The sequence below is a fragment of the Ovis aries genome, chromosome 17 (assembly GCF_016772045.2).
Source record: "Ovis aries strain OAR_USU_Benz2616 breed Rambouillet chromosome 17, ARS-UI_Ramb_v3.0, whole genome shotgun sequence".
NCBI lineage: Eukaryota > Metazoa > Chordata > Mammalia > Artiodactyla > Bovidae > Ovis > Ovis aries.
In genome coordinates, this window is record NC_056070.1 from 64782945 (window position 1) to 64794992 (window position 12048).

A 12048-nucleotide genomic window follows, 5' to 3' on the forward strand; every position below is an offset into this window, starting at 1 on the left:
TGTCAGGGGCGGGGGGGGATGGGGAAGGTTTGGAGGGAGTGGGAAACACCTTTGGGGCTAGAGGCTGCAGCAGCTTGGTTCCTCGAGGTTGAATGAGGCAGGGAGGGCTCACGTTTACAGACCACCTACTCAGCATCAGGGGCTCTGTGTGGGAGGATTTGTAGCCATGGACGTTCTGATCAATTCTTTATTGTAGCTCAGTGGTCCCTGGGTTCAAACCCCTGCTCCACCACTTTCGAGAACAGCGCCTTTAACCTCCCTGAACTTAGCTCGCCCCATGCACAGCACAGGGTTAACTGTGGGAGTTTGCAAACACTCACGGAGGTGACTGTCACTACAGTAAAGGAGACATGGGTGATAACTGATACGGGGGTTTGAGGGGTTTTGACTTTGGAGCTCTCCCCCACTTCGGTGGGGCCACTGCTCTGCACAGAGACATTCTCCCATTCTGGAATCTACTGAGCACCAGAGATGAACACCAGTCTCAGATCATCTTAATGAAGTTCTGTGCTTGGAGACTGACAGTGTGACTTTCCAGCTGTGACCAAGGGCAAGTCACTTAACCTCTGCTGGGAGGGTTGAGTGGAATGATGCTCACAGGAGCTCACAGATGACCTCGTGGCCACTCTGCCACTGACCTAGGTTCAGGTCTCTTGATTCCCAGGAAAGGGTCTGGAACCTGCTTTGAATCAGTGTGGGAAAAAATGAAAGTCGCTCAGTTGTGTTGGATTCTTTGTGACCTCATGGACTGGGGCCTCCCAGGCTCCTCTGTCTGAGGGATTCTCCAGGCAAGAATGTTGGAGTGGGCTACCAATCCCTTCAATTACATGAGGGTCTATTGAGTGCTTCTAAAGGGCTGACTTCTTGAGTTTTATTACTTCCATTTTATAAACTGGACAATCCAAGTTCATGGAGGTGAAGGAGCTTTTCCTGGAAGTGGTGGAGTTGGAATTTGAACTCTGGGAGTCTTGCTCCAGAGCCCAATCCCTAACCTCTATGCCATGATAACAGCCTGGCTCACAGAGGGTGATGCTCGTGGGCTGGGTGGCATGAAGGAGGCATACCTTCTCAGCTCTAAGTGGGACCTGGGACCTCACACGCGCCCTCAAGGGTGTCCTCCTGGACCCCTGGCAGGAGACAGCCCAGGCCCCTCCCACTGCCTTCGGCACCCTGGCGCCTCGCCCCCATTCCCAAGTGGTACCTTTGCCCTTCCAGTGGGCGTGGGCAGCAAAGCCAATGTGTCCGCCGTACTTGCGGTTGAACTCCGCCATGAGGGCCTTGTAGGGGTTGCGGATGAGCAGGATGGCCGCGTCGAAGGCCTCGATCTCCTTCTGGCCACTCTCATGCGTCTTGATGCAGATGGTCCTCCCACTGCGCCAGTGGTCCCGCTCACCCTTGAATCCTTCCCGCAGCCGGGGAGGGGGTCCAGGGGACACGGCAGTGAGCTGGGGGAGACAGGAGGCCTGCCCCACCCCATCCTGGGCCACCCCCGGGATCCTCAGACATTCACTCATCCACTCATTCAGTCACTCGCATGTTTGTTGAGCACCTACTATGTGCCAGGGAGCTGGGGAGAAAATGACTTGCAAAAACATCCATGGGTCACAGTTCTTGAGAGCCAGACCATTCGAATAGTGGCATGGATGTAAAGTCACTGCGCTGGTTAGGACTGCAGAAGAGGAGTATTCACGCCCAGGTGCCATGCTGGGGGGGCCTGACGTGATGTGCCTGAGGGCTCCCCTTAGGGCAAAGTCTGCATTTCCGCCCCACTGATGCTGGGAATGGCTGTATGGCTTGCTTTGGCCAATGGACTGAGGGTGGAAATGGGTCTTGGCCAACGTCTTAGGACCCAGCACGTTTCTGTTCACTTGTGTGTGTTTTGGGGGCATCCCAGGTGGCTCAGCAGTAAAGAATCCCCCCACCAAGGCAGGAGATGCAAGAGACACAGGTTCCATCCCTGGGTCGGGAAGATTCCCCATGGAGAAAAATGGCAACCCGCTCCAGTATTCTTGCCTGGAGAATTCCACAGACAGAGGAGCCTGCAGGGCTGCAGTCCCTGGGGTCGCAAGAGTCAGACACGACTAAGCAGTGAGCGCAGCACACGCGCGTGTTTCTGCTGTTACTGCGAGAGGGACACGCCCTGGAAAGCTGTTGGTCCCAGAGAGCGAGACACCCACGGAACAGACATGGGCCCAACCTGCAGTCCACAGCTGGAGCGGCCCAGCCAGCCTGGCCAAGATCACTGACCCAGTCAGGCATCATCCAGAAAGGCTTCCTGGGGCAAGAAGGTACTTAGGCTGAGAACTGAAGGATGGGGAAGAGTTTACCAGCCCAGGTGAGAAGAGCCAGTGAAAAGGTCCTGTGGTGGATGGGAAGAAATGTGTCACACATGAGCAGACAGCAGAGAGGGTTGTGGGGGTTGTGATGATGAGTTAAGTCTGTGCTGAGTCGCTTCAGCCGTGTCTGACTCTTTGCGACCCCATGGGCTGTAGCCCTAGCCTGCAAGGCTCCTCTGTGCATGGGGTTCTCCAGGCAAGAATACTGGGTTGCATTGCCGTGCCCTCCTGCAGGGGATCTTCTCAACTCAGGGGTCGAGCCTGCTTCTCATCTGTCTCCTGCACTGGCAGCTGGGCTCTTTACCACTTGCGCCACCGCTGGACCAGAAAGACTACACGGTCCTTGGAAGGTTTAATGCAAAAGGAAGGAGGGACCTGATCAGGTTTTCATTTCAAAAGCTGAGGAACTGAAAGAAGTTCTGGGTCGCCGGTGGTGGCTTCCAGAGCATGGGCTCTGTGCTGGACACAGCTCTAAGCCCTTTACATGTCGTAGACAGCTTGATCCTGTCAATTATCCTACGAGGGTTTTATTTGATAGAAAAGGAAATTGAGTCCCAGAGACATGAAATAACTTTCCCAAGTTACAGAACTGGCAAGAGGCAGAGCTAAGGTTCAAACCCAAGCCACAATGCCGCCCAAGACTGCTCTTCACCTTTTTGGCCTCTCGTGCCCGTGAGAGCCAAGGCATTTGGGTGGTCTCTTTGAAGCCAATTAGAAAGCTAATGTACTAGGCTTTCAGGATGCTGGCTGTGTTTCCAACTCAGTGAGTGATTTGGGATATCCTGTTGCCTTTTGGGCCTCACTGTCCTGCATGAGGTGCCCAGCATACAGTAAGAGCTCAAGGAATGACTTAAATGGAGGGAAGGTCCCAGACACATAGTAGGTGCTTGATAAATGGATGCAGGTGAGATACCAACGGCATGATCTCAGGAAATGTCTGTGGGATGTAAAGTGAAGGGAAGATACTAAGCATGTGAAAGTGTTAGTTGCTCAGTCATGTCTGACTCTCTGCGACCGCATGGACTGTAGCCTGCCAGGCTCCTCTGTCCATGGATTCTTCAGGCAGGAATACTGGAGTGGGGAGCCATTCCCTTCTCCAGGGATCTTCCTGACCCAAGGATCGATCCTAGGTCTCCAGCATTGCAGGCAGATTCTTTACAATCTGAGCCATCAGGGAAGCTCACTAAGCACATAGTAGGTCTCTATCAACATGCCCGGGAGAGCTGAGCGGCTTGCAGTAGGTGCTTAGAAAGGGGTACTCCCATGTCCTTCCAGGGGGTCTGATCCGCATCCCCCGTGCCTCCTCACCTTTGTTGTACAGAGAACCATCGAAGTAGTAGCTGCCAGTGTAGAAGCCTGTGGCCAGCTCGATCAGGTGGCGAGCCCACGTGTTGCCAGCTCCCGGGAAGCTGGCCAGAGCAATGAGCTGCTTGGACTTGGCTGGGAGGAACCGTCTGTCCATGCAGCGGTTGTCTGCAGAGGGCAGGGCACAGACAGGGGTCAGGGGCAGGGACCGATCGGAAGGAGACTGTCCAGGAGGGACTAGAGTGTGAGTCTCAACCCTGCCACTTCCCAGCTGTGAGAGCTGGTGCTTTCCGAGCCTGTCATCTCCTTATCTGGAAATGGGAACAGGGTTATGAGATAATATATGAAAGGAGGATGCACACACGGTAGGGATTCAATAAAAGCCAGCCAGGAGGATGAGCCTCCTCTCCAACCTCAGTTTATCACCTGAACAGTGAGGGTCTGTCTTATCCCCATACTTTCCTCCAGGTTAAAACCCACACATGGCAGCCACCTGCATGGGGCCCAGGCCGAGGTTTCCATCTGGACCTCCAAGCTCTGTGCGGCCTGGCCCTTGCCTCCTCCTAGGCTCACGCCACCCACCCACTCTCCCTTCCCGCCTCTGCACCTGCCAGCGCCGGGTCCATCCGTGCTCTGCTCCTGCCTGACTGGGCAGGGTCAAGTGCCCTGGTCCCTCAGCCACAACCATCAGAGCTGATGCAAAATGTCATGTCTCAGCATCCCCCACTGCAACCACTCCTGCAGCTAAGAGGTCACAGTGCTGATTTTTTTTTTTCTCTCTACAGACATAGGTGATGGCCCAGCAAAGGAGATTCGGCAGTAGAAAAGGAAGAGGAAAGAATCCTGGATTTTTGGTCCTACCACTGCTTCTTCAGTCTGGACCGATGACCTCAATCCTTACCATAAAGTCACGGCAGGCAAGCCCCCTCCCTCCTCTGCCCTGGCTCTCCTGCCCCTTGAGCCCCAAGCTTGCTCTCTCAGCCTCTCTCCTCCCCTATGCCCCCACTTTCTGGGGAGAAGGGAGTGACCCCTGCTCTAGCGTCTATTCCATCTCCTTTCTCCTCCCCCAGCTCATAACTCCATCTATTTTCCCTATGTCTTCTCTCTCTCTCAGCTGACTTGATTATTAGCATTCAAACATGAACAAATAACTCCATCGTTAAAAATAAAAGTCCCCCTCCAGTAAGCACACTTTCTCTGCACGCCTGTGGCTTCCTGGGTGACTCAAACAGTAAAGAATCTGCCTGCAATGCGGGAGACCTGGGTTCGATCCCTGGGTCAGGAAGATGCCCTGGAGAAGGGCATGGCAACCCACTCTAGTATTCTTGCCTGGAGAATCCCATGGACAGAGGAGCCTGGTGGGCTACAGACCATGGGGTCTCAAAGAGTTGGACACGACTGAGCAGCTAACACTTTCACTTTCCACTTTCACTCCACACCCGATTCAGTCTCACTTTTGGCAGAGCTGTCCACCCCCCTATCTCAGTTCCTCCTTCCACCGTTTCATGGGGCTCTTCCCGGCTCCGCCCTGCTCACTGCACAGAATCAGCTTCTGCTAAAGTCACCAGTGACCATCCGCCATTCAATCCAGCCTTCCCTTGCTTTGTTAACTTGGCAGCATCTGCTACCTGCCATCATCCTGCCCTTAGAATCCTTCCAAGATGGTACCCTGGTCTTTCCTGTTCTGTATTAGCTGCCATTATCGAAGTCTCATCACAAGCCACACTGCTTTCTCCAAAGAGCCCTTCAAGGGGAAAGTCTGAAGTCCTAAACTTAAATCCCAATTCTGCCACCTCCTTGCTGGGTAGGCAGCCTTGGAAAAATGATGGATCTGAATAAACCTCAGTTTTCTCACCTGTAACATGGGACGCTGATAATGGTGACATCCTGGGGTTCTCAGGAAGGTCAGAAGAGAGAACGGGTATTGAGTGTGAACACAGGGCTCACACACTGTGAGCTCTTAGTAATGATGCTACTAGCCTGAGACCAGCTCTCTTCCCCTGCCATGCATGTTTAACCTGTTTGTTCAGAGGAGAGCAGACTTTGGGAAAACAAACAAGCGGAAAAGCATCTTTATCAAGCCAAGCAGGTGTCTGGGAATAGTTTTCATGGGAACACACTGCAAAAAAGGAGCCTAGATACAAAACTTTCTGGAACGTGGTTATGTTTTATAATTTTGACAGGGGTGTGGATTTGATAGGACCCAGTTGGCATTAAACAGTACACTCAAAATTTGTGCATTTTGCTCCATGTAAATGTTACTTTGAAAAACCATAAGCAAATATTGAATTACAATTAGTGATATGAGGACTGAAATGTAATCATGTTGCAACTACTTTGAAATGCATCCAGGAAGAAAAATTGAGGGATGGAGAAATGAAGAGATGCATGAGAAAGTAAACAGACCATAACGTTGAGAAATGTAAAATCTGTAGGATAAGTCTAGCATGTTCACTGTGTAACTCTTCCCATTTTTTTTATTCTCTGGAGCTTTGACATTTTTTTCATAATAAAATGTTGGGAGAGAGAAAGAACCGGGCCCCTCAATTTCCCCTGAAAGCAGAATTCTCCATTTAACTACTGTCTGGGAGGCGAAGTAAAGGTGCTTATTTTCAGCATTAAAAAGGAAGTGTATTTGGTTCTTAAGCTCCACAAATCAAAACAGATGCTGGAGGCAGTGTAGTACATAGTTAGAATCAGACAGGCCTGGCCTCAGTCCAGGCTGATCACGGCCTAGCTGTGCAATGTTGAGCAAGGCTTTCTACCTCCCTGAGCCTCAGTTTCCTCACTTCTAAAGTGGGGCTGACAAACCTTACAGGATCCGATGGACAATGCACGGGAAGTATGTGCAGGGCATGTTGAGAAGCTGAGATCGGGAGTGCAGGCTCAGGACCCAGATTGCCTCGGTCTGAATCCCAGCTCTGCTCTGTCCTAGCTGTGTGGCTCTGGCCGAGCTCTTTAGCCTCTCTGTGCTGAGTTGCCATGTTTGTAAAATGGTGATAATCGCAGTACCTACGTCGTTGGACTGTTGTGAGGATTAGATGAGTTAATTCAGTCTAAAGAGCTCAGGTAGTCCCTGGCACACAGTAGGTGCTCAATAAATGGCAGTCATCCTGGCCCATGCTCTTGGTGGCTTCATGAACCACATGACTCTCAAACCTCCCCAGGGTGGGGGTCCTGCAAGTATGACGTGGGAGCTGAAGAGCAGTGGTGGCCTGGGAGTGAGCAAACCCGTCAGTCAGGGGCTACTGAATAGGCTCCGGGTCCTGTTCACATCAGAGCTGCTCCTGGTCACAGGATAATTAAGCTGAGTATGACCCTCCCCCCAGCCTGTAGCTACACAGTTCTGTACAGACTAACCAACTCTTCCTGGAACCTAACAAACACTCATCCTTCCTCACTGGAGTGTAAATAAAGCCAGAGGCCACCCTGGCGAAACACATTCCTGCTCACTGAGCTCTTAGTGGGATTCAGCTGCCAGGGAGGAAGCCGCAGTTGGCCACCACTACCCCACAGCAGGCCACACAGGGGCAGACTGCTGGTGGGGCTGCCGCTAGCTCTTTCAGCACCTTTGTGCAAGTCAGATCAAGGTACCCGCCCCTTCCCCTGAGCAGACGCACTGTCGGCCCGAGTGCACAGCAGGCGGAGCACGGGCTGGCTCTCAAGCATCACTCTTCCCTCAGGCTGTGCCTGCGCAGTGCTCAACCTGTGCAACCGTGCATGGGCTAAGGTCCTGGGAGATGAAGAGGAAGTCTAGCCCAGTGGTGTTTTGTTAGTTCTCCAGGCTCCAGAGGGTGTGCGGAGTGCCCTTTGCCCTGTGGTCAGAGGTTTCTAGCTTGGCCTGTGGAGTCAGAAACCTGAAAGCAAGCCCCTCTTGCAGATGTGTGATTATGGCCAGTTCCCAAGCCCTCTGAGTCTCGGTTCTCCCGTCTGTAACATGGGGATGATGCTGCCCTGATCGTAGGCTTACTGTGGGCTTTCTGTAATTAAGTGAGATGAGGCTTGGCACAGGACTGACACGCATAGGTGGAGAGTGTTCTCAGATGCTGGAGTACGCCTTCGCAGGTTTTCTTTGGGTCGGGCATCCCAACAAGTTACCTTTCCAAGTGCCACTCAGCCTTCATCATGCCTCGAGCAGGAGAAAAGATTTTCTTCTAGAAATTTTATAAACCCCATGATCTCAGGTAAGTCCTGTTCTGAGTCTCAGTTTCTCTACCTGTGAAGGAGGCATAATGACTCTTCCTGCCTCGTAGGAAAGCTGAGGGGAATCAGCGAGAAAATGCATGCGAAGGATTCAACACTGAGTCTGGAACAAAGAAAGTCCCTAAGGGCCACCACCACCACCACCACCACCATCACCATCACCATCATCACCACCACCATTATCACCACCACCATCATCACCATCATCACCACCATCACCATCACCATCACCACCACCATTATCACCACCATCATCATCACCATCACCACCATCACCACTATCACCATCACCATCATCACCATCATTATCACCATCACTATCATCACCACCACCACCACCATCACCATCATCACCACCACCATTATCACCACCATCACCACCACCATCATCACCATCACCATCACCACCATCATCGCTATCATCACCATCATTATCACCATCACCATCATCACCACCACCATCATCATCATCACCACCACCATTATCACCACCATCATCATCACTATCACCACCATCATCACCACCATCACCATCATCACCACCACCATTATCACCATCACTATCATCACCACCACCACCATCATCACCACCTTCACCATCACCATCATCACCACCACCATTATCACCACCATCACCACCACCATCATCACCATCACCATCACCACCATCATCGCTATCATCACCATCATTATCACCATCACTATCACCACCACCATTATCACCACCATCACCATCACCATCACCACCACCATTATCACCACCATCATCACCACCACCACCACCATCACCACCATCACCATCACCATCATCACCACCACCATCATCATCATCATCACCACCATTATCACCACCATCATCACCACCACCATTATCACCACCATCATCACCACCACCACCACCATCACCACCATCACCATCACCATCATCACCACCACCATCATCATCATCATCACCACCATTATCACCACCATCATCACCACCACCATTATCACCACCATCACCACCACCACCACCACCACCACCATCACCACCATCACCATCACCACCATCATCATCACTATCATTACCATCATCATCACCATCACCACCACCATCATCATCACCATCATCACCATCATTATCACCATCACTATCATCACCACCACCATTATCATCACAAACACCATCACCACCACCATCACCACCACCACCACCATCATCATCACCATTATCACCCCCATCATCATCACTATCATCACCATCATTATCACCATCATTATCATCACCATCACCACTATCCCCATCACTATCATCACCACCACCACCACCATCACCACCATTATCACCACCACCATCATCACCATCACCATCACCATCATCACCACCACCATTATCACCACCATCATCATCACCACCATCACCACCATCATTACCATCATTATCACCATCACTATCATCATCATCACCATCACCACCACCATTATCATCACTATCATCACCATCATCACAATCACCATCACTATCACCACCACCATTATCACCACCATTATCACCACCATTACCATCACTATCATCACCATCACCGTCATCATCACAAACGCCTTTATCACCACCACCACCATCATCACCGTCACCATCACCATCCTCACCACCATCGCTATCATCACCATCACCACCACCCCCATGATCAGCGTCACCACCATCATGACCGTCACCATCATCATCTTCACCATCCTCCTCACCATCCTCACCAGCACCATCATCACCACCATCGCTATCATCACCATCACCATCACTGCCTGGTGCCCCCAAGAGGTGGAAGAGGAGATAAACATCAAGTGTGGGTTCCACCGGCAAAGGGAGAAAGATGAAAGTAGAAAGGATGAGTAAGATGGAGAAAGAGACGAAGAAATTATAAATTTGCAGGATTCTAGAACTGGAAGGCCAACAATCTACAGCTTCCTTTTACAGATGGAGAAACTGAGGCCCAGAAAGGAGAAATGACTTGGCCAGGATCGTGTGAGTGATCTGGCTGGAGGTCTGGTTGAAGACCCAAGTCTCCCACTCCCAGTTCAGATGTCTTCTCGCTCAGTCTCTCTGCCGCCTTTACAGGAAGAGACACCAAGGGGTGCTCAGTGTGAGGGCTGGAGAGGAAGGTCTCCAGAGCCATCCCGCTTGCCGAGGGCCCTCCCTATGCTGCCCCTCCAGGATCTCTAAGCCTGGTCATGCCCGCTAGCCCTGCCTCTGCCCCCTGCCCCCTAGCCTGCACGCTTCTCTTGCTGACTGGAGCACCTCTGGGTGGGAGGCGGTCACTGGGAGAGCGTCTGGGGGCCTGCTGCGTGGGGTGGGGGCTGGCTTACCTTGGACCTGCGTCTGGTACACGATGAAGTAACTGGGGGTCCCGCAGCTCTCGAACTCCTCCGCACTGCACTTCTGGGCACAGAGCTGCTCGTCCTCTCTCTCGTGGAGGGGGAACCGTGTGGTGGGGAAGCCGCAGTGGCAGGCAGTACCTGCAAGGGCTGCCAGCGGGTACTCCTGCGGATGACGCGAGAGAGGAAGGGAAGAAAGTCCCTGAGTCCCCCGGCAGCCTGGACTCTGGATGCAAACAGGATTTGTGTTCCAACCGCCGCCTTCTCCATCACCCTCCCCACCTCGAGGGTCCCCAGGCTTCACTAGGAAGATTCTGTCCTGCCTGCGTACCTCCTGTACTGTTTATATTTTCCAGCTTTCTTGAGCTATAATTGACAGATTAAAATCACGTTTATTTAAGGCGTATGACTTGATGTTTTGATATATGCATACACTGTGAAATAATCGCCACAATGAAGCTAATTAGCATGCCCATCGCCTCACACAGTTTTACTTTTTTGCTTTCCCAGGTGGTGCTAGCGGTAAAGAATCCTCCTGCCAACGCAGGAGAAGCAGACTTGGGGTGGATGCCTGGGTTGGGAAGGTCCCCTAGAGGAGGAAATGGCAACCTGCTCCAGTATTCTCACCTGAAAAAATCCCATGGACAGAGGAGCCCGGAGGGCTACAGTCCACAGGGTCGCGAAGAGTCGGACATGACTCAGCACGCATGCATGAGCGTGCATTTGTGCCATTTGTTTCCTTTTGAGACACACATTTCCAGTCACGCTTTGAAACTCAGATTTCAAAAGGAACTTCTTTTTTTTTTTTTTTATCACTCTCAAAAGTAGTACTGATTGAGAAGTAGCGTTTTCATATATTTTCATACTGTAGACCCTAATACTATAGAAACAAAACCATGTCATTAAATTCTAACTAGGCACCCTGCCTGCCAAGAACTCCCTGGGGTCAGCTCCATTTTTCCTGCAAAAGGGAGATTAGTGTAGTGGAGAGAGGTGTTAAAGCCTTTGCTGCGCTGAGAAGTAGCTTTCTCCTGGAGGACCTGAAAGAAAACCGAAAAAGGAAAATTTTTCTCATGGCCTTGAATTACTCCCCAGTCAATCTTCTGGGGCTGATCATGGTATGAAGCGCATGCTTTGGGAAAAGCTGTCTGAAACTGTTCGTTTAAGCCAAAGAGGATGTCGTTACCCATGTGTAACCACTGTCTTTGCTGGGAGTTGTGGTTCAGTCGCTAAGTCGTGTCCGACCCTTGGTGAGAGGCTCCTAATTGCTTTAATTGCTCATTGGAAGAGCTAAGTGGGAGCAGGCTGGACCTGAGATTTGGAGGGCAACAGACTGTCCTTTGTCCAATTTGCTCAGACCCATGGAGCCGAATTCTCCCTGGTAGCTGGTCCAAGAATAATCTGCTAACAAACCAAGGTCACACCTCTGGGGCTGGATCCGGTGAGCTTGGCCACGGTAGGTTTGGTTTCTTTTTCAGATACTGAATCTGAGCTACAGCACCTAGCCTAAGATCAGAGAGATGCTGCTGGGAGGCAGGTGGCTGAGCCTGGGCTGTGATGGAGGCTGTTTTCTAGCCGGTGACACATACTGAAGCCCCCTCTGACCCCCCTAAGTCTCAGACCCTCCACCACTTGGCACAAGCAGCTTTGGACCCCTGTCTACCTAATCCCCTCCAGTTTTCCCCTGTGGCCCCTTCTAAGGAGATTAGGGGAAAGCAGAAGAGGGAGGTGTGCAGCAGGGCCTTCCTGTACCCCACACGCCCCTACAACCTGCCCACACCTTCCCTTCCCTGCAGTTCTGTGTACAGCAGGACACTTTTCCACGCTGGTTTACCCTGTGACCTCACCATCTCCT

The 12048-nt window shown here is 51.7% G+C and overlaps 2 protein-coding genes across 5 annotated transcripts in view; one reads left to right on the forward strand and one right to left on the reverse strand.

Moving 5' to 3' along the window:
* CMKLR1 (chemerin chemokine-like receptor 1) overlaps positions 1-5502 on the forward strand; it is a 78465-nt gene extending 72963 nt beyond the window's left edge. The window contains exon 3 of the transcript XR_006056719.2: positions 4427-5502. The gene's annotated coding sequence lies outside the window, so the exon portion shown is untranslated. The remainder of the gene's footprint in view (positions 1-4426) is intronic.
* The window catches only part of WSCD2 (WSC domain containing 2), a 117369-nt gene that overhangs the window by 7820 nt on the left and 97501 nt on the right, over positions 1-12048 (reverse strand). For 3 of the 4 annotated variants that reach the window (XM_060400817.1, XM_060400816.1, XM_060400818.1), the window contains 2 exons: positions 10185-10359; positions 7872-9623 (listed from right to left, as the gene is read on the reverse strand). In XM_060400817.1, coding sequence (XP_060256800.1) covers positions 7966-9623; positions 10185-10359 — 1833 coding nt within the window. In that variant the 3' untranslated portion in view covers positions 7872-7965. Of the gene's footprint in view, positions 1-1201; positions 1403-3644; positions 3810-7871; positions 9624-10184; positions 10360-12048 lie in introns of those variants that run through there. The other variant, XM_004017447.5, reaches the window with a different exon arrangement.